At 36.9% G+C, this 24490-nt stretch overlaps 1 protein-coding gene and 1 long non-coding RNA gene across 2 annotated transcripts; both read right to left on the minus strand.

The window, feature by feature from the left end:
• Positions 1-3166: 3166 nt before the first annotated feature.
• Positions 3167-4551, minus strand: LOC131982648 (uncharacterized). Its single transcript, XR_009395409.1, has 2 exons — positions 4252-4551; positions 3167-4205 (listed from the first exon to the last, which is right to left on the minus strand). It is a non-coding gene; the product is annotated as an uncharacterized LOC131982648 (long non-coding RNA).
• Positions 4552-4694: 143 nt separating this feature from the next.
• Positions 4695-24277, minus strand: cdr2a (cerebellar degeneration-related protein 2a). The gene is made up of 7 exons (XM_059347137.1): positions 23976-24277; positions 14988-15100; positions 12108-12256; positions 11850-12026; positions 8978-9292; positions 7067-7343; positions 4695-5462 (listed from the first exon to the last, which is right to left on the minus strand). Exons 1-7 carry the CDS (start codon positions 24052-24054, stop codon positions 5184-5186), a joined length of 1389 nt encoding a protein of 462 aa, XP_059203120.1. The 5' UTR covers positions 24055-24277; the 3' UTR covers positions 4695-5183.
• Positions 24278-24490: the final 213 nt, after the last annotated feature.

Raw genomic sequence — 24490 nt, forward strand, 5'->3', positions numbered from 1 at the left:
GGCCAGAGAAGTAGCGCTGAGCTTTGCCTCGTTAGAACTTCACTTTCAAAAAGTATTTATGTCACAATATGTTAAGGTGAGTTCGAATCCAGCTCTGACCGATCTCATAAACATTTTATTTTCATACATTTCTGTTTTTTATAGGCAGCTGTGATGTAGTGTTCACTTATTCAATGATGTTCCCCACAGTAGATAGGAGATGCGACTCGTAAAACGCCAGATATTATGTTTATAAATATGTGACGAATCTGCTGACGCACGCACGCGTACGGAAACCAGTTGCTGTGGAAACCAGTCCTTTTTGTCATAATTTGTGTCTTTTTTGTCATAATTTGTCTTCTATGTCATAATTTGTGTCTTTATTTGTTACAATTTGTGTCTTTTTTGTCTTTATTTGTTACAATTTGTCATAATTTTGTGTCTTTTTTGTCATTATTTTGTCTTTTTTGTCATAATTTGTTTTTTGTCATAATTTGTCTTTTTTGTCATACTTTTGTCTTTTTTGTCATCATTTTTGTCATTTTTGTCTAATATATATTTACAAAAACCCACCATATTTTAGTATGTCCAAAAACTGAAGAAAAGAAGTGTGACCTTTTTTGTGAGAAAAAAAGTCATACTATAGTTACTATAGTAGGCTATGACTTTTTTTTCTGAGGGGGTTATTTTTGTGCATCCCAAAAGATGTTTATGCATATTTATACATTATGCTCTAATATGTATTAACAGACTATAATTGACCCATTTTAAGCATTTTTAGGCATTTTCAAATTTGACCATTTTTCACAAAAATCGACATACTATAGTATGACTTTTTTCTGACGGGGTCATTTTTGGACATCCCATAATATGGTGTTTTTTCCGCTATTTTTGGACAAACTATACTAGACCATGTATCAACAGAGTATTAATAGGCTATTTCTATCATTTTTAGGCATTTAAAAATTTGACCATTTTTAAAGATTATTTATTTTTTGGGGCATTTTACTGCTTTGTTGTATGCTTTAATTACTTTTTTTTTTGGGGGGGGGGGGGGTAATTTTGTGTCTTTTTTAATAATTGTCTTTTTTAAACAATTAATGTCTTTTTTGGTAATTATTTTTTTTGGTAATTTTGTATCTTTTTAAAATAATTTTGTCTGTTTTTAGTAATTTTGTGTCTTTTAAATAATTTTGTCTTTTTTTTGTAATTTTGTGTCTTTTTTAGTAACTCTGTGTATTTTTTGGTCATTTTGTGTCTTTTTAAAATAATTTTGTCTTTTTTAGTAATGTTGTGTCTTTTCTTAGTAATGTTGTGTCTTTTTTTTGGTCATTTTGTGTCTTTTTTGGGTCATTTTGTGCCTTTTTAAAATCATTTTGTGTCTTTTTTGTCATTTTGTGTCTTTTTTGGTAATTCTGTGTATTTTTTTTTGTAATTTTGTGTCTTTTTTTGTCATTTTGTGTCTTTTTTAAAGTAATTTAGTGTTTTTTTCAGTCGTTTTAATACTGCCTCCAGTGGCCCCCAGGTAATTAGAGTTTGAGACCCCTGATCTAGAGAGTGGAAAGTGTAAAAATAAAAGATTACAGATCAACTCTGTATAATGAAATGCATGGTGGCCATCTTAATCCCTCCACAACACAGACACTGCAGCTGGAAAAGGCAACTGTTGCTGCTTGCTTCCACATTAAATGTAATGATCTGTTATAGGAGTGAATGCATGAATGCACTGATGATGCTGGAGTTGGTGTTTTGGACATCAGGGCACCGATAAATTTAACAGGCTCTTGGATCACTGCTTTTAATAATCAGTTAGAAGAAAAGTTTCACAGTTTCAAAACAGCATATTGCTAATTGCCATACTACACTGTATATTAGTACATCATAAGCATCTTCCTCCACATGAGAATCACATCACAAGGAAAGTGAAAGTAAAATTACACTTTATTAAACTGCAAAAAAGGTGTTTAGTCTAAAACCAGATCAAACAGTAAATCTGAGGGAAATGATCTTGCTGCATGGACAGATAATTTACCTTGACAAGATTTATTCAATTAAGATTATTAAATCTAGAAATAAGCATGTTGAACACTTAAATTAGAAATTAACTCTTAAAACAAGATACATTAAAGCTGTGTCTTGTTTTGGTCTTTTTTTTGTCATTTTGTGTCTTTTTACATCTTCTTTTGGTCACAAAATGACCAAAAAAGACCAAAAAAATCAAACAAAAGAGATAAAATTAAAGCTGCCAGCAGTGGTGAACTGGCCCGAGCAGAGTGACCTGACAATTATTTGTTTCTTACCAAGATAAACTTGGTAAAGATAAAACTTTTTGTGTCTTTTTTTGATGATTGTACGTCTTTTGTATCCTTTTATTTGTGGTGTTTTTTGTCTTTATATGTCTTTTTTGGTAATTTTACGTCTTTCTGTGTCTTTTTTGTCATTTTACATCTTATTTTGGTCACAAAATGACCAAAAAAGACAAAAAATCAAACAAAAGAGATAAAAATTACCAAAAATATATGTAAAAATGACAAAAGACACAAATTGACCAAAAAAGACACAAAAAGGACATATAATGACCATTCCACATACACAAAATGAACAAAAAAGACGTGAAATGACCAAAAAAGACACAAACTGACCAAAAATAGATGTAAAAATGACCATTTAAAGGACAAAATGATAAAATGAACTCTTAAAACAAGATAAATTAAAGCTAATCTTGTTTTAAGAGTTAATTTCTTATTTTAAGCGTTCAACATGTTTATTTCTAGATTTAATAATCTTAATTTAATAAATCTTGTCAAGGTAAATTATCTGTCCATGCAGCAAGATCATTTCCCTCAGATTTACTGTTTGATCTGGTTTTTAGACTAAACACCTTTTTTGCAGTGAAAAATTGTGAACTGACAAACACTTATTTTGTAAGAAGTCAGAAGAAATATTACGACAATTTGAGGCAAAGAAGATTGTTTATAAACAAGGAAACATTGCTTTTTTTTCCTCCAATCACCAGTGTACAATTACTTCCACTTCCTCTCATTGGACCAATCTTGTGCTGCATATTTAACAAGGAAAATAAATATAATTTATAGTTTTTACTAAACTTCTTTCAAAAAATATAAATAAAATAAAAATATGATTCAGTAATAAAAAGTGCACAGACTAGTTTAAACACTTTTCCAACGACCCTCAACTGGTGAACAAACTTTTACCGACTTACACGAACCAACCGGCATTAGCCGTTAAGCTAATTATCATAAACTCCTCAGACTTTAGTTATTGCATAAATACAGTTTTCATCCTATTACAACATTCCAACATTTCTGTTTACATAAGTCAAACATAACCGCTACATCTCCATCTTATATCAGCACACAAACAATATTCCATGTGTGTATTTCTCTCTTAAACACCAAATGATCAAGTGGTCACAGGGTCAACATTAATAATATAAACATTAAATACTGTTAGAGGTGGACAGAATACCTGATGTGTATTTATTATGATAGTATGTGTTATTCTTAGCATAAATATCATTTTTTTGCCATCTTTTATGTCAAATTTTGTTGTTGAACATTGGAATTCATTCTTTAAATCACAAAGCAGTTTTATGTAACACTTTTTGAAAAGGACGGAATAAAAGGAACAGTGCTGACTAACAAAAGCATAAAAACGAGAGGAGATAAGAGGTGTTATTACCAATGTCCAATGCCCACAAACGTAATTAAAATCTGCAGCTTTTAATGCAATAATCCCACAAACATGATACATTTTCCACAAACGTAGTAGCTGCTGCCCACTATAAACGTAATACGCGATTTCCCACAAATGTAATAATTATTTGTGGGATTTGTGGGTTCGTGGGGAAGTGAAAATCTTCAACTTTTAATATTGTAATAAGTTCCCACAAATGTAATAACGCAAAGAATAATAGTTGTTGTTTTTTGCCTATATTGCATTAACCCTTAATAGGACACTCATTAAAATACTTGCAAATTCCAAATTTCAACCCCAGAGAACATTGGAGGATATTACATACAGCCAGAATGTGTAAAAAAAAACAACATACGGACCAGGGGGACGGGGCTAATATTTTGAGAAAAAAGTTTACGAGATTAAAGTGGTGAATCTACGAGAAAAAGTTGCTTTTTCCCCACCTTTTTCTCGTAAATCTGCGTCTTTTTTCGCATAGATTTGCTGCTTTAAATCTCCTAAATCTGCCACTTTTTTTCTTGTAGATTTGCCACTTTAATCTAGTAAATTTGCAACTTTTTTTTCTTGTAGATTTGCCACTTTAATCTAGTAAATCTGCAACCTTTTTCTTGTAAATTTGCCACTTTAATCTAATAAATCTGCAACTTTTTTCTTATAGATTTGCCACTTTAATCAAGTAAATCTACAACTTTTTTCTTGTAGATTTGCCACTTTAATCTAGTAAATTTGCAACTTTTTTCTTGTAGATTTGCCACTTTAATCTAGTATATCTGCAACTTTTTTTCTTGTAGATTTGCAACTTTAATCTAGTAAATTTGCAACTTTTTTTTCTTGTAGATTTGCCACTTTAATCTAGTAAATCTGCAACTTTTTTCTTGTAGATTTGCCACTTTAATCTAGTAAATCTGCAACCTTTTTCTTGTAAATTTGCCACTTTAATCTAATAAATCTGCAACTTTTTTCTTATAGATTTGCCACTTTAATCAAGTAAATCTACAACTTTTTTCTTGTAGATTTGCCACTTTAATCTAGTAAATTTGCAACTTTTTTCTTGTAGATTTGCCACTTTAATCTAGTATATCTGCAACTTTTTTTCTTGTAGATTTGCAACTTTAATCTAGTAAATTTGCAACTTTTTTTTCTTGTAGATTTGCCACTTTAATCTAGTAAATCTGCAACTTTTTTCTTGTAGATTTGCCACTTTAATCTAGTAAATTTCCAACTTTTTTTCTTGTAGATCTGCCACTTTAATCTAGTAAATTTCCAACTTTTGTCTCAAAATATTCCACCGAAATTACCAAATATAGTTCTTAGATTTTTATTACGTTTATGGTTTATTATGTTCGTGGGCATTATTACATTGGCAGGCGTTCCAAGAGGTTTGCAGCAGGTCAAAGATGCTGCATCTGCTCTCTTTTTACTAAAACAACCTCCTGGTTTCTCCTTTGTCAAAGTGAGTGAAAGTCCCAGGAAAATGTAAAATACAATCATGTTGCTGCGCTGCAGACGTCTCTGTCCTCGGCTGGACTTCTGTTGCTGCTGAGGTCCTCTTTGGTCTTCTGGATGCGGGTGAAGATCTCCTTGAAGAGAGCCTTGTACTCCGGCTGCTGGCGCTCTTCCAGGACAACAGTCTGATCAGACGCGGCTGCTGAGGAGCGGCGGCGGCGTGTCCGGCTGCTCGCAAACGGACTGTTGGACGTCTGCACGGCTTTATGGCTGGAGCCGTCCTCCTGCTGGCAGCGCCGCAGCAGCTCCTCGTACTTCACCTGGACGACAAACACGTTTTAAAGAGGGACGTGAATATGTTTTATTACAACGGTTTATATTACCAGTCAAGGAAAACATTAAAGTCTTAACCCTTATGTACTGGTCCTCAGGGGTCAAAAAGGACCTCATGACATTAGACTGGTTTTAGGACATGTAGAAAAAAATTATGAACAACTTTTTTTTTTCACCTTTTAAGGCAACTCATGACCAACACATTGATATATGATCTTCATATCTTTTTCATTATTATTGGTCAATTTTAGCCAAATATACAAAATTATATATATATATATAATAAAATTAGGCCTCATTTCAAGAGAAAAAAAAGTTAGAAAACCTAAATGTTTTTTTCAATAGTCATAGTGAAATAATAATTTCTTGATGGGAATGCACAGAGTAGATTATGTCAACTTTTAGTGAAACTTGTGTTTTGAAAGCATTGTTAATTTTTAGATGACAGCAAAAAAAGTTTTTAAAAAATCACTCTTTTTTTTTTTTAATTACTTCGCTATTTTCAAGCAGCATCCTTATATTTTTATGTATGATGCGCTTATGTCGACTCTGCTGTTTTACTTAATGCACAATCCTCCCCTTGTTATGTTATGTTTATGTTTATGTTATGTTGTATGTTCTTGTGCCCACTGGCACTTATGTGTATGTTACTAAGAAAAAACGAATAAAAAGTAAATAAAAAAAAAATAAAAAAATCACTCTCATGCATTTTTAAAAATGGCACATGGGGGAACGGAGAGGACCATCCTGTCACTAATTCCCAACATAAAGGAGTTTGAGTCGATCTTATAATTGTGCTTCATTAACCACCAGCTCTCTGAAAATGGTCATAATTTGACTTTAACTGCGTGTGGCTATTAGTGCTGGTGTTTCTGAGTTGGAATTGCATAGAAGGGGACGATTTTGCACCAAATGTATGCATATTATCTCATTTTAAAATGTGCAAATAGAACTGGTGCACCAAGACGCAGCGGCCCTCATTTATCAAACGAGCGTACGACAGAAAGTGAGTGTAAAGTGGGCGTACGATCATTTCTACAAGGCTCGACATTTATTAATTTGGACGTGATTGAAGGATCAGATCTCAGTCTGCTCTCAGCTCGTGTACGCAAATCTGAGTCAGCGTGAAGTCCACACGTCTGAGTCTGAGAATTAATCTTAGACTATAGTTTGCACTATATATATATTGTGCAAACTACTAACTACTATAAACTATATAGTTTATAGTTTGGAGCTGATAAAACTCTGCTGTGTTTTGTTTTTTAATGGTGACAAACCAAAGCATGTTTAGGCTATATTATTTATCATTAAAACATAATTTAAAATAAATACACTCTGCGACCGTGTCCCTGTCGTAAGATCAAATATACAATCAGATCTGAGCTCGTTTCTAGGTTTGTTTGATAAATGAGGGCCACTGTGCTTGGACAGTTAGGGGTGCAATTTACCTTTTGCATCCAACCCCACGTCGAATCTTTCAAACTGTCCCTTTAAGATAGAATTCTGCAGCTTTTATCTGAATGTTTACTATGCATTAACTGTACCAGAGGAGCTATAAATATAAATATAAATCTAAATATAGAGAGATCACCTGCAGGGCGCTGTACTGAGCGTCCACCTCGTTGAGCAGAGAGATTCCTCTCTGTTTCACTGCCTCTGCTCTCCGTATACACAGCTGATCGTGTCCTCGGAGGAACTCCTCTGGGTTTGTTCCTCTCAGGACGCTGTCGCTGTTAGACCTCTGTCTGCTGCGTCTCCTCTGCTCCTCCTCCTTCTCCTGCTGCTGCTCCTCCTCATCCTGACCAGCTCTCTCCTCTGAGGGGAAGAAGATCGTATCTGGCAACAGCAGCTGCTCCGCCCTCCTTACACTGGTCAGAGGGGAAGGGACAGGAGACACAAGTCACATTTATTTAGTCATCTAGGAGACGCTTTTATCCAAAGAGACTAACAGGGAAAGAGGGGAACAATCAAGGTTTAGTACACTGTAAAAAAGGTGTTTAGTCTAAAAACCAGATCAAACAGTAAATCTGAGGGAAATGATCTTGCTGCATGGACAGATAATTTACCTTGACAAGATTTATTAAATTAAGATTATTAAATCTAGAAATAAGCATGTTGAACACTTAAAATAATAAATTAACTCTTAAAACCAGATAAATTAAAACTGCCAGCAGTGATGAACTGGCCCGAGCAGAGTGACCTGATGATTATTTGGTTCCTACCAAGATAAAAAAAACTTTTTGTGTCTTTTTTTTGGTGTTCTTTTGTCTTTTTTGTTCATTTTACGTCTTTTTGTGTCTTTTCTGTCTTTTTTTATGTCTCCTTTTTTGTCTTTTTGCGTCTTTTGTTTTTTTGTGTCTTTTTTGTTGTTGTTTATTGTCTTTTTTTGTGTCTTTTTTTTGTCATTTTGTGTCTTTTAACATCTTATATTGGTCACAAAATGACCAAAAAAGACAAAAAAATTACAAAAGACACAATTAAAGTTACAAGCACAAATTTTTTTTTTGTCTTTTTTTGTCTTTTTACGTCTTTTTGTGTCTTTTTTGTGTCTTTTTTTGTCTTTTTGTCATTTAGTTTGTCTCTTTTTGTCTTTTTTGTGTCTTTTTTTGGTCACAAAATGACCAAAAAAGACAAAAAATGTACAAAAGAGATAAATTAAAGCTGCCAGCAGTGATGAACTGGCCCGAGCAGAGTGACCTGATGATTATTTGTTTCTTACCAAGATAAAAAAAACTTTTTGTGTCTTTTTTTTGGTGTTCTTTTGTCTTTTTTGTTCATCTTACGTCTTTTTGTGTCTTTTCTGTCTTTTCTGTCTTTTTTTATGTCTCCTTTTTTGTCTTTTTGCGTCTTTTGTTTTTTTGTGTCTTTTTTGTTGTTGTTTATTGTCTTTTTTTGTGTCTTTTTTTTGTCATTTTGTGTCTTTTAACATCTTATATTGGTCACAAAATGACCAAAAAAGACAAAAAATTTACAAAAGACATACAATTAAAGTTACAAGCACGAATTTTTTTTTTGCCTTTTTTTTGTCTTTTTACGTCTTTTTGTGTCTTTTTTGTGTATTTTTTGTGTCTTTTTGTGACTTTTTTGTCATTTTTTGTGTCTTTTTTTGTCTTTTTGTCATTTTGTTTGTCTCTTTTTGTCTTTTTTGTGTCTTTTTTGGTCACAAAATGGCATTCAAAATTTTTTTACAAAAGAGATAAATTAAAGCTGCCAGCAGTGATGAACTGGCCCGAGCAGAGTGACCTGATGATTATTTGGTTCCTACCAAGATAAAAAAACAAACTTAGATTTAAAAGTTTTAGATAATTTATCTTGTTTTAAGAGTTAATTTCTTATTTTAAGTGTTCAACATGCTTATTTCTAGATTTAATAATCTTAATTTAATAAATCTTGTCAAGGTAAATTATCTGTCCATGCAGCAAGATCATTTCCCTCAGATTTACTGTTTGATCTGGTTTTTAGACACCTTTTTTTGCTGTATAAATATCTAACTGATGCCTACCTGTTGGCACAGTCGGCTCTCCACAGCAGCCTGAGCTGCTCCACTTCGGCCTCCAGCTCCTTCTGGCGTGTCCGGCAGCCGGCCAGCAGGGCCAGACGCTGCTCCAGGCCCGAGTTCTCCCTCAATGTCAGCTGGCTCTCACGCTCCGCCGCCTCCCGCCGGCCTCTCTCTGCAGCCACTTGGCTCTGGAGCGTCTGAATGGCTCGCTGAAGAGCCGCATTCTCCTCCTCCGGGTCCTGGCCTCGGTCCCGCTCACACAGAGAGCCCTGCGGGGACCACAGGCCGTCCACGCGCACGCCATCAGGGGCTGCATGTCTGAGCCAGGGAGAGAAATATCAGTACATGGGTGGAAATAAAAGCACTTTTAGAATTAAATTAACTAACAATACATAGATAGGAGCATTTAAATGTCCAGAGAGGGGATACGTGTTCCCTGGGGATGTGGACATCACACGTTAAAATCTATTTAAATAAGGCACAAACTGCAAAAAAGGTGTTTAGTCTAAAAACCAGATCAAACAGTAAATCTGAGGGAAATGATCTTGCTGCATGGACAGATAATTTTCCTTGACAAGATTTCTTAAATTAAGATTATTAAATCTAGAAATAAGCATGTTGAACACTTAAAATAAGAAATTATCTCTTAAAACAAGATAAAAATTAAAGCTGTGTGTCTTGTTTTGGTCTTTTTTTTGTCATTTTGTGTCTTTTTACATCTTCTTTTGGTCACAAAATGACCAAAAAAGAAAAAAAAATGTACAAAAGAGATAAATTAAAGCTGCCAGCAGCGATGAACTAGCAGAGTGACCCGACAATTATTTGTTTCTTTCTTGATAAAAAAAACTTTTTGTGTCTTTTTTTTGGGTGTTTTTTTTGTCTTTTTATGTCTTTTTTTTTGTGATTTTACATCTTTTGTGTCTTTTTTTGGTCTTTTTTTGTCTTTCTATGTCTTTTTTGTGATTTTACATCTTTTGTTTCTTATTTGGTCAATTTATGTAATTTTTGTGTCTTTTTTCAGTCATTTTGTGTCTTTTAACATCTCCCTTTTGATCACAAAATGATGATTTAGTGTTTTTATCTGTTTTTTTGCAGTGCAGTAGTTAGTAATTTGTGTTAATGTTTCTCCTGTGTTTTTCAGGTAACTTAGATTTTTACCACATCATTTTGAGTTTGTGGAGGTCACGTGCAACATGAGAGGAAGACTACTCTGGGCTGAAAAAACTAATTCACCTCCTCCAAATGTTTTAAATCTATTTTTAAAATGAAAAATTAAGGAGGATTTTCTATTAAATATAGATGGAAACTAGAATGTCATAATTTACTTTTACTCCAATGACACGTAGCGAGTTAAACCGACAGTTGTGCGTATGTATTTTCACTCTGCTCACAAAGGAGGAGGATTAACTCATTCCTCCTCTGGATTATGTCTCCAGCAGGAGGTCTGTCTCTGGGTGACCTGGATGTGTCCAGTCAGCACACAAGACGCTGAGACAGCAGAGCACCGAGGGTAAGAGGTGATCAGACAACACACACTTCAGAAGGCAGTTATTAAGGCCGTAATGAGGCGGGTCTCACTCGCCGAAACGCCCCTAATATGAATATGAGCCGTCCTAGCGGTCTTTGTTTTTTTTCTCCCCTGTAAAAAGCCTGGTTGCTGATTGGATAGAATACTAAGCAGGATGTGACGTTATACTCTACGCCACAACAACACGCAACATTTGTAAAAGCCAGAGAAACAGTGTTGCTATATTATATTTAGCGAATTTTCAGCCCCCCCCCTTAGCAACTATTTTTCAAGAAAGCGACTAGCAACAAATCTAGCGACTCTTTCTAATGTTATTGGAGACTCTTGGAGACTCGTTCTTACTCTTCTTAACGAGCCGCCGAGAGGAGAGAAGAGTAAGAACGAGTCGAATCGGCACAGTCCTCCTACAGCAGTCTCTCCCAGCTGCAGAGCCGGAGGGGATGTTAACCCCTTAGCGTCCAGTCTGCAAATTGCTAACAGGCTAACAGTTAGCTCTGTAGCAGTACAGTGTGTATGTGCTAACAGGCTAACAGTTAGCTCTGTAGCAGTACAGTGTGTATGTGCTAACAGGCTAACAGTTAGCTCTGTAGCAGTACAGTGTGTATGTGCTAACAGGCTAACAGTTAGCTCTGTAGCAGTACAGTGTGTATGTGCTAACAGGCTAACAGTTAGCTCTGTAGCAGTACAGTGTGTATGTGCTAACAGGCTAACAGTTAGCTCTGTAGCAGTACAGTGTGTATGTGCTAACAGGCTAACAGTTAGCTCTGTAGCAGTACAGTGTGTATGTGCTAACAGGCTAACAGTTAGCTCTGTAGCAGTACAGTGTGTATGTGCTAACAGGCTAACAGTTAGCTCTGTAGCAGTACAGTGTGTATGTGCTAACAGGCTAACAGTTAGCTCTGTAGCAGTACAGTGTGTATGTGCTGCTGCTGCAGGAGGTGTTCACTTAGCGATCTCTGTTTGTTTACAACAAGCACCAGACACTCTGTGCACAGTTAGTGATGCCGTTAATTCACCATCACGATGTTTATGATCAGCAGAGACAATGTGCATAATTAGCCATGCTGGTTTGTTTATGACACTTAATGTATTTACTAAATGTATTGGGCTGACTGAGAGGTGGAATTTGGGGCTGAGTATTTTCTTTGTCATATAGGAATTAGACTCTCCCAGCAGCCACTCTTCCCCCTAAAGGAAACACAGATATTTACCCTACACTTCTGTAAAGGTCCAGGAAAGATAAAATCTAACAGACAGATACACCTGGATGTGTTTTCAGTAAATCTGTGTCAAATGTACAGATACCACTATGACTTTATGTCACTGTGCTGTCCTCATCTACTATACCTGTCTTGGTGTAAGTCGTACAGCTCTTTGAGACAGGAAACACTCTGAGCTCCGAGGTTGCGTCGCTGCTCTGCCAGCTCTCTTCTGTTCCTCTCTTTCTGGGCGGTCTTCAGCTCGTCCACCTGAGTCTGCAGGTCCTCGATGTAGGTCTGAAGCCCCTCAATGGTCTCTGTCAGGCTGCAGGGGAAAGAAGTGCATGAGTTTCTGCACTTAAAACATCATTTAAAAGTCAGATTCAGTGAGAGCTTGTGGACCAACCTGTGGATCTTGTGCTGGGCCAGCCGGTTGCCCTGCACCAGCCTCTGGTTGCTCTGCTCCAGGTCTCTGGTGGCCACGTCCAGCTGCTCGTACACTTTAGCGTGGTGGTCGTTCATCTGTCGCAGCAGCTCCACCTGCTTCGTCAGGTACTGGGGAACAAGAGAGGGAAACCACAAACGATGAAGCTTCATTTGGGTTTTTTAGTTTCGTTAAACTGACTCTTAAATAAAAAACGTGCAGTGTTTCCCCCAGGTTTACAGCTTTGGGGAGGGACCACATATCATAAATTTTGTACATTTTTAAGTAAAATGCATTGATCTTGTGCACTTTGAGCTAAATGTGAGCAAACACCTCACATTACATTTTCAGTCAGGAGATACCGTGACATAGAATAGAATAGAATTAACTTTGTTATCCTACTTGTAACGGTGCTGCTGTTAGCTGGATGGGGGGTCCGGGGGTTGGCCCTCCCTCTGAGAATTTTTTTTTTTTTTATTAAAAGCCCAAATTTAGTGGCCCGTCTCGCAGATTCTAATGCCACAATTCAATTATATACACTGATGTTAATCAGTAAATAATTAATTATTGTAAAGGAGAATAAAGGTTCTTGTATGTTTTATTTAAGGCATCTTATTTTGACAGTCTTCATGTAAATTCTGTGGTGGATTCTGTTAACACACTGTGCTCTTATTTTGAAAGCAGCATGTGTTTAGCGACAGGAAGTGATTCATAAAGTTAGCCACCGTTTAGCATTTTGTGATTAAAACAACTTTAATTGTCAGCTAATGCTAACCGAACGGCGTAATATTGTATATATATATATATATATATATATATATATATATATATATATACCCGAAAACTAATTTGAAAAAAAAAAAAAAAATACATTTAAATAAATAAAATAAATTATATTAAAGAAAATCGAAATAATAAGATCAATGTTGCAATGTTATGGCACTTCCACAACTAAAACTATACATTCAATAAAATGAATAAATAAATTACATCAAAATGTTCCTTGTCACAATCTACTGGATAAAAAAACATCGTCTGAACATTTTGGTAACCAATAATCAACATATTCCAGACTCAGGGAAAATAAAAATAAAAAATTGCATATTTTCATAAGAAAAATACAAACAAGACTCTTAAGTTCCTGTAGCATATTTGTTTCAGGCACTTAATTATCACATATTACAACATGCAAGTTTATTAAAATGTTCTTTTTTTAATCCGAACCATAGAAAAGGCAGAGAGGTTTTACACACTCTAACATTTGGTTTTATTTCCTACCTCGGCCAACAGACAAAGGCTTCTTTGTAGCAACGAGCTGCTGATTAAGAGGCTTTAAAGGACTCTGAACATTGTGGCATGTTAATGTGTGATGCAGTCATTATCTACAGAGACATTTCTGCAATAGCTCTCTATCTCCTTTCTACTGAATTACTTTTCTCTGCTGCAAATCGATGAAACTATTTGTTCCGTGCAGCAGCACAATTAAATAAATAACGTGTATAGGTGAATTAGTGTCCAAAGGGCTGGTTAAACTGTTGTGTATTCACCATCTTCTCCAATGTGACGATTGCAAACTGAATTTTTGGTTTTTAAGCTGTTGGAAGGAAAAAATATGAAATTTGAAGAGGATTCTTTGGACCAGGGCTGCTCGAATATGGCAGAATTCATAATTAGGAATATTTTGGTAAATAATGAGATCATAGTTATCTGACGTGATTACTTGTTGACTTTAAAAACATCAATCCTTTTTTAATAAAAATTTATATATATATATATATATATATATATATATATATATATATATATATATAAATACATTTAAATAAATAAAATTAATTATATTTAAGAAAATCTAAATAACAAGATCAATGTTGCAATGTTATGGCACTTCCACAATTAAAACTGTACATTCAATAAATAAAATAAAAAAATAAATAAAAAAATAAAAATGAAATAAAATAAATAAATAAAAAATGAATAAAAAAATAATAATAAAATAAATTAGATCAAAATATTCCTTGTCACAATCTACTGGATGAAAAACAAACATATAATGAACATTTTGTTGACCAATAATCAACACATTCCAGACTCAGGGAAAATATTTTTAAAAAAACATGGCACGGAAATGTGTGATGCAGTCATTATCTACTGAGACATTTCTGCAATAGCTCACTATCTTCTTTCTACTGAATTACTTTTCTCTGGTGCAAATTGATGAAACCATTTGTTCTGTGCAGCAGCACAACCCTGCATCACACACACACACACACACACACACAGAGCTGTGAATGTGATTAGTGTAGAGGGGATATATGTGCATGAGGATGAGGGTCAGAGAGACGTATGGAGATAACCATATATAACCAGATCAACCTCTAGAAATCCTCAAGCTGCAGCCTTCACACCGTAAACAAATTAATGCTCTTATCTCGTTGGCCTACTGAACGCCGAGTCCTCTCACTCAAACAGATCAGCACGGTCTGCTTATGGCAAAGTTTAATATCCGAGTAGCAAAACACAAAGCGTAGTGGTGTTTCTCTAGAACCACTCTGGTGTTTCTCTTGGACACATTTCCCCTAAAGGAAACACGTCTAAACATCCTGCCATCCACCAAAGGCTCACTAGGCCAGACTCTACAGGATCAGCTTTTACTCCATCCTATTTAAAGCTGAGACAAATTCACAATGACACCTCCCTTCCAGTGAAAGTGCTTCTCAGAGTTCATACTGTAGGACTGTAGATGTTTTGCATGTTGAGATGGATATGCCTTGCACACACATAGCCTTTTTCTGAAGGCGTACCACTGTCCTCAGAGAGAGGCTCCAGTCCTCCCATTAGTTCCTCCCTAACATTTATCACCTCTATCTCCTGCAGCTGCTCCTGGTTGGTGGAGTACATCTGCTGCAGCGCCTGCTCCAGCTCATGGTTCCTGGCCAGGAGGGTTTTCCCGAGCTCCGCTGCCAAATGGAGATCTGTCAAAACATGTAAAACATGTAAACACAAGATAGGAGAACAGTTCTATGCCCAAACACAGGCAATGGGTAGGACTAGGTGTGGGTAAAGGGTACATGTCCACACACACACCTCATTGTCTCACACTATTAAGTGTCTGTATTAAGTATCTGGCTCTGGTGAGTCACAGAGGAATGTAAGGCATGCCTTGGGATCCCCTTGTGACCTTTTCTCCCACTAAAGTCTCTTAAAGTCCGGATCTTGTCCAGAAACAGGGATAACTAGTCCTCTGGATGTGAATTATGTGGGGCAGCTTTAATAACAAAGCACCCAAACAAAACATGTTTCACGCAATAAGCAGTTTATGCACAGTGATTTTTTTTAATTTTAACTCAAACATGACACGTGGCAACCAAATAACGACATTTAGCTCTACTCTGATGCCCTTTACAGCAAAGTTATTATAGTTAACGAAATAACGGAAACTAGAATCGAATGAACATTTTCGTTAAGTGTAATAAAAGTAAAAACAACTAAAACTAACTAAAATTATAGTGAAAATGTCCTTCGTTTTCGTCTTTGTCAACTTTTTTCATCCGTAAACCTTTTTGGTTGATATGAAATCTATTTCATCTATCTGGTTTTATGACTTAATAAACTTATTGGGGCTGAGATGGATCAGACAAAGGAAATAAAGGAACATTTATTGTGACTTTTTTTTAATCTGGCACGCAACAAATACCCCATTACAAAACAACTACAACTAATAAAAACTAAACTTAAACTAAGCTTTTCCAAAAAATACAAACTAATTAAAACTAAGTGAATTTGGAAACAAAAATTGACAACGAAATTAAAACTACAACTAATGAAAAATCCAAAACTATTATAACCTTGCTTTACAGTTGGTATTGTAGAGGAGGATGCTGCACAAACCTAAATGTAGACGCAGTAAAACAGTTTTATTCAGTGAGGAAGTCACTGAGGAATGCTACAGGAAGCTTTTCCTTCCTGCTGCCATCACTCTGTAGAACGAGCCGCCTCTGGATCAAGACTGAGGCTCTTCTGTCCATAAACCAAAAGGGTTTTTTTCCCTCACAGCCTGCTCACTTAGTCATCTACTTCTACATTCATCATTTTGTTTATAATCGTAATTCAACAGGGCTGCAACTAAGAAATCTTTTAATTGGGTGTGCTTGAAAAAGCACACTATATGTTATTCACCGGGCTTATTCGGTCGACCACTCCTCACACAGTTTTGGTCTCACATACAGTAAAGAGGTGTCAAATCGACCGGCTCGGCCATGACAAGTGTGCTGTGACTTTTCTAAGGGTTTCGGCAAACGGTTTTCAAATTATTCGGCAAAAAACGACAAAAAATCCCCCCAATGTTACCCTATGGAGAGGCTAGAGTGGATGACATCATCGCTAGAGTGCAGAGGGAGAGAAAAATGTGTAAAAAAAAAAAAAAAAAACTGTGCTCGAGGCGGCAGATACCACTCTACAGAAATAATTTATAGATAGAAACGTAGGAAAATTGGTCTTCTCACTCACATTGGTGTGGTAAAGCTGTCAGAGTTATAGTTTGGGCATAAACAGATCAAATTGTAATCTAATAATGTATGGATAGATACTCAAAATTTCTTTAGAGATTTTCTAGTTATTGATTTGTAATAGTAATTTTCATCTCAGCCCATTTGAAATGCAATACTCCCTTCCCCCTTTCCTGCCAACACTTTGACTTCCCCTTTGTGTCTCAAATTTGATATGCAGATGAGATTTTACACCTGAAAGGGTCCCCTTTTGTATTTCAAATGGGATGTCCAGACGAAGCTCTCACACCTAGCAAGGTCCTCTTTATGTTGTAAATTGTCATATGTCCTACACCCTGGGAGGGGGGCAGGATATCGTAGCCAGACCCCTGGTTTGCATATAGGTGCGCCCCACACCCTAGTGGGCGTTCTCCAGGTATAAATTGGGCTATCTCTCCTCTGTTCAGGGTCTTTCTCCACTTTGACCGCTCGCGTGTTGATCGACCTTTCTTTGCAAAGAAATAAAACATTTGTCGGCCGGCAGAAGTCTCTATTTCATTCTTCACCAGCAGCAAAGGAAAATTTCCACAACAATTTGGTGTCAGAAGCGGGATCCCTCGTGTGATCGTCTGGGACGGGACGCGGACAGTGATGAGCCATCCTGGCAGAAAAACTTTCAGTCCCCAACCTCAAAAATCTTCTGAGAAGGGAGAGCTGACCGCAAACGCCCCGGATCGTCACCGCTGGGATTTCCAAGAACGCGATTCAGCTAAATTCATCTGGTGAGCACTGAAATATTGAATCTTGACTTTAAAAATTGGGTTTAAAATTGGCATAACATTTTTGTTTCTCATCTTATTCACAATACGTGCTTTTTTTTCGCTTGTAGCATATCAAAACGAAGCGATTGGGTTCTTTTATCACTAGTCCCCTGGAATTCGAAGTGACTGGTTTTTTCCTTATGAAATAATCTGCCGCTTGTAACATAAATAAAGCGACTGATTCTTTCCTTACGAAATATCCCTGCTTTTTTCTTCGCTTGTAGCATAAACAGAGCGAAGCAATATAGAGACGTCTGTATTGTTCAATAGTCGCGCGGTCTCCATTGGAAATGGAGGGGGTGATTGTGGATATTATGAGAAAGAAATGTGGGGTTAAAAGTCTAAAATATTTAAACGTCTGGACAGCTGAGTTTGGATTCCCAATAGGTGGATCCCTCAGTTTAAAAAATATATCGATATTAGAAGAAAAACTAAAGGAAAAAGAACAACAAATGAGAAGAAAAAAAATAAGATTTCTGTAAGAAAATTAGAAGATATGGAAGGTCAGAAAGAATGTTTTCAGTTGTGGAAGGGGGAAGCAGAGGCGCAAAATAGGAAAACAGTACAACTCCCTCTTTCATGTGAAAAAGTTGAAAACAATGAAATACAAATGTCACACAGACAAAGAACACCAGACTCGCAGATTTCTTCTCTGTTTCCACAGTTGGCGGCTTTGAAGCTGGATCCAGACCTCGATGGCAATCCCTCCATTCATCCATCAGCCCCACCACCATATGGAACACCCACCAGCTCAAGAAGGAAAGACTACTCCACCAGGCCACCACAAATGACCATTCCAACGACCATTCCAGGAGCAGCTCACTGTGCCACTGACGTGTCTGCTTCACCACAACAACCTACGACTACCCCACCTTCTCCAATAGCACATAGACTGCGCCATCCAAACCAAGATGCAGTTTTCAACATGCCCATGGTTGAAGTATCAGGACCAGAAGGTGTAACGTTGGTTTTCCGCCCATGTACTTCTGTTGACATCACAGCAGCCTCACAACATCTGCCTGACCCAACAACAGCAGAGGTTTGCAACACCTACAGTGGCCTTCAACTGCCTGATGAATTAACCAACATTCCAGATGTGTGGGAAATTCATCTCTGTAATCATTTCTTAAACGGACTAAAACCAGACATTGCTTCAGCTGTCAAAATTTCCTGCATTGGTTGGAATGATGCACGTCTGCCTGAACTTCGCAGACACGCCATACATGCACATGACCAAATGCTCTCAAAGAAAAAGAAAAAAGGAAGAGGAGGACGTGGCCGACACAGGCAATGGGAAGAGAAATTCCCAAGGGATACCTGTCTCCTCTGTGGCCAACATGGACATTGGAAACGTGAATGTCCCAACACAGTACGAGGATATGGACAACCAAATCATGGACAAAAAGGAAGAGGAGGACGTGGCCGACACAGGCAATGGGAAGAGAAAATTCCAAGGGATACCTGTTCCCTCTGTGGTCAACGTGGACATTGGAAACGTGAATGTCCCAATAATTCACCAAACACAATGGACAAATCGGACTGAAAATGGATGGGGGTTGTCGGAGAGAGATGGATTCCTGCTGACGAGCCAAACCAACCTGTGGGACCAGTAGAAGGTACTGCACCTCATTCACACAAACATATTGAACAGATTGCTTTAACATATATACATTACACATCCGATAACTTCGAGAAGTTTCCACAATATAGAGCTCACTACAAAACTATCACAAACAAAAGGTTGCGACTCGTATCACAATCAAAACAAACAAAACAAACAAAACAAACAAAACAAACAAAACAAACAAACGATGCATTCTATAGATTTAGCAGGCTATTGCCGTCCATGGATTTAAAACATTTTTTTTGTGGAGATCTCCCAACCCCTGTGTGACATCACACATGGGGAAAAACATTTGGCCATGACTGACTTTTTTGACTTGGACTACTGCAGCGGGCGCTGCTTTCACTGACCTAAACAAGCTTTGTCTACCTCTCTTTGTTTAAAGACTTCCAGACCCGACAAAACCTTTTTAACCCTTTTCGTTTCAGAAACGTGATTATTACATGTACTGTTCTTAAAAACCAATCATTTTTGCTTCCTACAGTCTCCTGATGAGGACCACAGTCCTGTCTGGAGGAGTGTAACACTGTCAAAACCATGCAATGATTTCTTCTAACACACCTTCCTAATTCTGATGCTATGTTGTATGTGGATGCACAGGCAGCTGAATTATCTGCATTAACATGCTTTCATTGAACAGGACAGAACATCACAGTCTACACTGACTCTCAGTATGCTTTCAATGTGTGTCATAACTTTCATGCTTTATGGAAAAACCGTGGCTTTCTTACATCTACAGGAAAGTCAATTGCTCATAAACCTCTCACCATTAACCTCTTGTCTGCATTATTCCTGACTGCCAGCATCTGTTGCTGTGTGTAACTGCCTTGCCCATACTAAAAACTCAGATTCTGTCTCTCTAGGAAATGCAAGAGCTGGTGCTGCTGCAAAAAACAGCAGCTCTTCAACCCACCATCCAACCCACCACCCATCCTTTGTTTGTTTCTACTCCAGTATCTATTCCCACTTCCCTTACAGCAATACAGTCCTTTGCCACACCACAAGGAAAGACATTGTGGAGACGCTGCAGAGCCACACAGATGGAAGCAGTGTGGCGGGGACCAGATAACAAAACCTTGCCTACCCAAACACTTCTTCCCTTCTTCCCTACCACTTCTTCCCTCACAAAATTGACACATGGATTGGACCATGTGTCAAAAGGGGGGATATTGGATGCAGTAACTCAACATTGGTTCACCAAAGGTTTTTCGGTTCATGCGCAGAAATATTGTCAGTCATGTATGGTCTGCGCAACACACAACACAGATAAAACCAAAACAATCACACACGCTACTCACCCACCACCAGACAGACCATTTGAACATTTGATGATGGATATTGTCAATAGATTGTGGTATGCAAAAATTTTTTTTTGTACAATTAACCATGCTCTGCAAGTTTATCTTTCCAAAGATGAAAGCTGCCTTTCCAGAACCAACCAGCAACTCCACAACATCCAGCCTGGAAACTGGGTCAGGAGGAAGCATTGGTGCCAACCCAGGTGGAGAGGACCATGAGGTGCCACCGACAACCAACCAACTGCTGTCCCAGTAGCTGAGAGGGACTCCTGCTTCCATGTTTCCCAGTACTGATGACTCCTCGACCAGCCAGACGACGGCTTAACCAGCGGGACCAGAAGGAACACCTTGGCCGTGGGATCGTGGCTGCATTCCCCAACATCGGACTACCCGTTCCAGCCCTGGTCATCAGGCGACCAGAGAATAACAAGGATACATTATCATCGAGGGCGAAGGAGGATACAGAGGGCAGAAGTGACATTGGCATGTCACCACCGCAGGGTCAGGAGACCCCAGAAGTAGACGGACACGGGTGACACGGGAACACCCGACCCAGACGCAGACAACGCAAGGACAAACAATGCAGAGACTGACAGCGCGAGAGGACAACTGTAGGAGTAACACCATAAATTCCAACCAACTAGACAACAGGATTAACAACGCAGACCCCCCCCCCCCCCCCAACAAAACTACACCATGTAACACTTGATCGTTATTCTATCATGTTGGACGAGGCTGATAGAAACCTACATCTACAAACCCACCAAGACCACCACCCTGACAGAAGGACAAAATGCAACATTCTCCTGCACTGTTTAACCAGAAATTTGGCTATCAGGACAAACTCACTCGTATTATACCAAATATGACAATCAAAAGACTCATTTGACATTTCTGATCCCCATCATTACCCCAGCTCAGAATCGGACTCTGATGATGACATCTTTTAAATAATGTTGATAATGTTTATTTTTATTTTCATTTTTATTTATTTTTGTTTTTATTTTGTTTCCTTCCTCTTCTAAACAACTGCCATGATGATACATTTTAAAATCTAGGTGAATTAATGTGTCAGATATTTAAGTTGTGACTATGTACTTTATCTTATGTTATTTTATTTTATTTTATTTTATTTATTTTTTTTATATTCCTTGTTTTATTTTTATGTTTTTATTTTTTATTTACTGTTAGTGATTAATCAATAATCAAAAGGAGGGATTGTAATAGTAATTTTCATCTCAGCCCATTTGAAATGCAATACTCCCTTCCCCCTTTCCTGCCAACACTTTGACTTCCCCTTTGTGTCTCAAATTTGATATGCAGATGAGATTTTACACCTGAAAGGGTCCCCTTTTGTATTTCAAATGGGATGTCCAGACGAAGCTCTCACACCTAGCAAGGTCCTCTTTATGTTGTAAATTGTCATATGTCCTACACCCTGGGAGGGGGGCAGGATATCGTAGCCAGACCCCTGGTTTGCATATAGGTGCGCCCCACACCCTAGTGGGCGTTCTCCAGGTATAAATTGGGCTATCTCTCCTCTGTTCAGGGTCTTTCTCCACTTTGACCGCTCGCGTGTTGATCGACCTTTCTTTGCAAAGAAATAAAACATTTGTCGGCCGGCAGAAGTCTCTATTTCATTCTTCACCAGCAGCAAAGGAAAATTTCCACAACAGATTAATCTGTCCCACAAGCCAAAACCCAAATAATTCACTTTCTTTAATGTGTGTGAAACAAAAGCAACAAATTCCACAGTAAAAAAAAACTAGCACCATAAAATGTTTGGCATTTTGAATTGAAAAAAACAGCTTGGAGAAAAAACGGCAAATGTTTTGGGTGTCCCAAGAAAAGTTGGGACAGAGGGACCTTTCCTTTTAGTGGCACATCCACTTAAACCTCCCACACATGCACTATATATATTTCAAAAAATTTCCTCCCATATTTATATAATGCATTTGTTGTTTATCTTTACAATACTGTTCATTGTTATATCACATTTTTTAAACATCTAGCTTTTTATCAAATTTCCTTGTATTGTAACATGCCTCTATTTGTGAGTACATACATACAAAATGTATACTAACAATGTATAATATGCACCTTTTTCATTAGATTATATACAGTATATCAGCATATTCCAAGCCCTTGCCATACACTACTACTATACAGGTACATCTAAAAAAATAGAATATCATGAAAAATATTTTTGTCAATCATTTCAGAAAGTGAAACTCATACATTATATAGATTCATTACACATAGAGTGAAATATTTCAAGCCTGTTTTTCTTGTAATTTTGATGATTCTGGTTTAGAGAGAATGAAAACACTAAACTCAGTGTGTCAGTATAAAATTAGAATATTGTTTTACAAGTAAGTTTGAGATTTTTTTCTCCTCGTAAATTTGTATTTTTCTCATGAATTTTTAGATCTTTTTAAATCACAAATTTGTATTTTTTGTTTTCTAACAAATGTGAGATTTTTTTCTCTTAAATTTGTGATTTTCTTCTGCTAAATTTGTCATTTCTTCCTTGTAAACTTGTCTTTTTCTCATACATTTTAGATTTTCTTTTCATAATTTTGTATTTTTTTCCTCTTAAATTTGTGATTTTTTTTCTTGTAAATTTGAGGGTTTTTTTCTCAAGGAAAAAACGACAAATTTATGAGAAAAAAACTCAGAAATTTACAAGAAAAACATTTGCGTTTAAAATATCCTTTTTAAAAATGAATCTTGTGTAATATTCTAATTTTCTGAGACACTGAGTTTTGTGTTTTCATTATCTCTAAGCCAGAATCATCAAAATTACAAGAAAAACAGGCTTCAAATATTTCACTCTATGTGTAATGAATCTATATAATATACGAGTTTCACTTTCTTAAATAACTGATTCAAATATTGAACTTTTTTCACAATATTCTACTTTTTTGAATGTAGAATAAATCCATCTCTTTTTCTCTTGTCAGCAGCGCAAAAACAACATGCATTAAAGACCAGAAAACAGTCAGCACAGGACCTGCAACAGCCTCAGGACACCAGCTTTCATCCCATGACTAGTGTGATGATTAGACCACAAGAATAGACTATAGATTTCAATCTCACCCCTTCTGTGACCCCAGAGAAAACCCATATGATCACTTATTAACAAGCAACAACATAGGACTGGAACATGTGCTTAACTGTCAGTTATTTTTGTATCTATATAATTTCTGAATCATCTGTCGATATGTATTTTTTTTTATTTTTTACATTTATTTATTTATTTTTTTTCTCTGTGTCTGTGAGCCGAGTTGTAGTGTAGTAGTATAGCCCAGTGTGGGTTCTTTTTATTTTATTTTATTTTTATATATTCTATTTTATTTGTTTGATTGTTCTTTGTGTTTGTTTGTTTTTCGCTGTGAAAATCAATAAACATATTGTTTAAAAAAAAAAAAAAACAAGCAACAACAACAAACGTGCAACACAGCTGATGTGATAATAACTCAGTTACATTATTCCGCTGCCTGTCTGTATCATAAACTGTATAAAAAGTCTGTTTACGACTGTCTAGGAAGGTAATAACACAGCAGCTCAGACAGCCGGACCCGGTTTAGGGTGCGACCTCAGAGTCCAGCAGCTCTCACCGTGCTCCAGGTCCTGCGGGTCGTACCAACACTCTCCATTTGTGTCAAACTCTTCCTCCAAAATCACGTCAGTCAACATGTTTACAGTCCGCGAGCGGCTCCACCTGAAGGAAAGCTGTCACACAGGTGTTGTGTGTGAGTCTGGCAGCGTGAAGTTTCCCGCCCTCCTCCACCGACTGAAGAGAAGTGTAAACTTCATCCTCCCGGTTAGCCGTTAATAAGTCTGCTGTCTCTACAGCAACGTGGCAGTTACTCCCTAGCAACCGGCAGGTGGCAGATAAAACCACGATAAGAAAATTACTTTTAATTAAATAAATAAATAAATATATATTAAAATTAACTTGTATTACTATTTATAACCTAAGGGTCTACATTAAAAAACAAAACAAATGTTAAAAATGTTTAGAGTATTATTATTGTCCTGACTTCCTACTTCTGGTGACAGACATTTTTATTAACGAATCACGAAGCAGCAAGTTGAAGGAAAGAAGTCTTCTGGCCAATCAGATGTTTGT

Source organism: Centropristis striata, chromosome 13, assembly GCF_030273125.1.
Source record: "Centropristis striata isolate RG_2023a ecotype Rhode Island chromosome 13, C.striata_1.0, whole genome shotgun sequence".
Lineage (NCBI taxonomy): Eukaryota > Metazoa > Chordata > Actinopteri > Perciformes > Serranidae > Centropristis > Centropristis striata.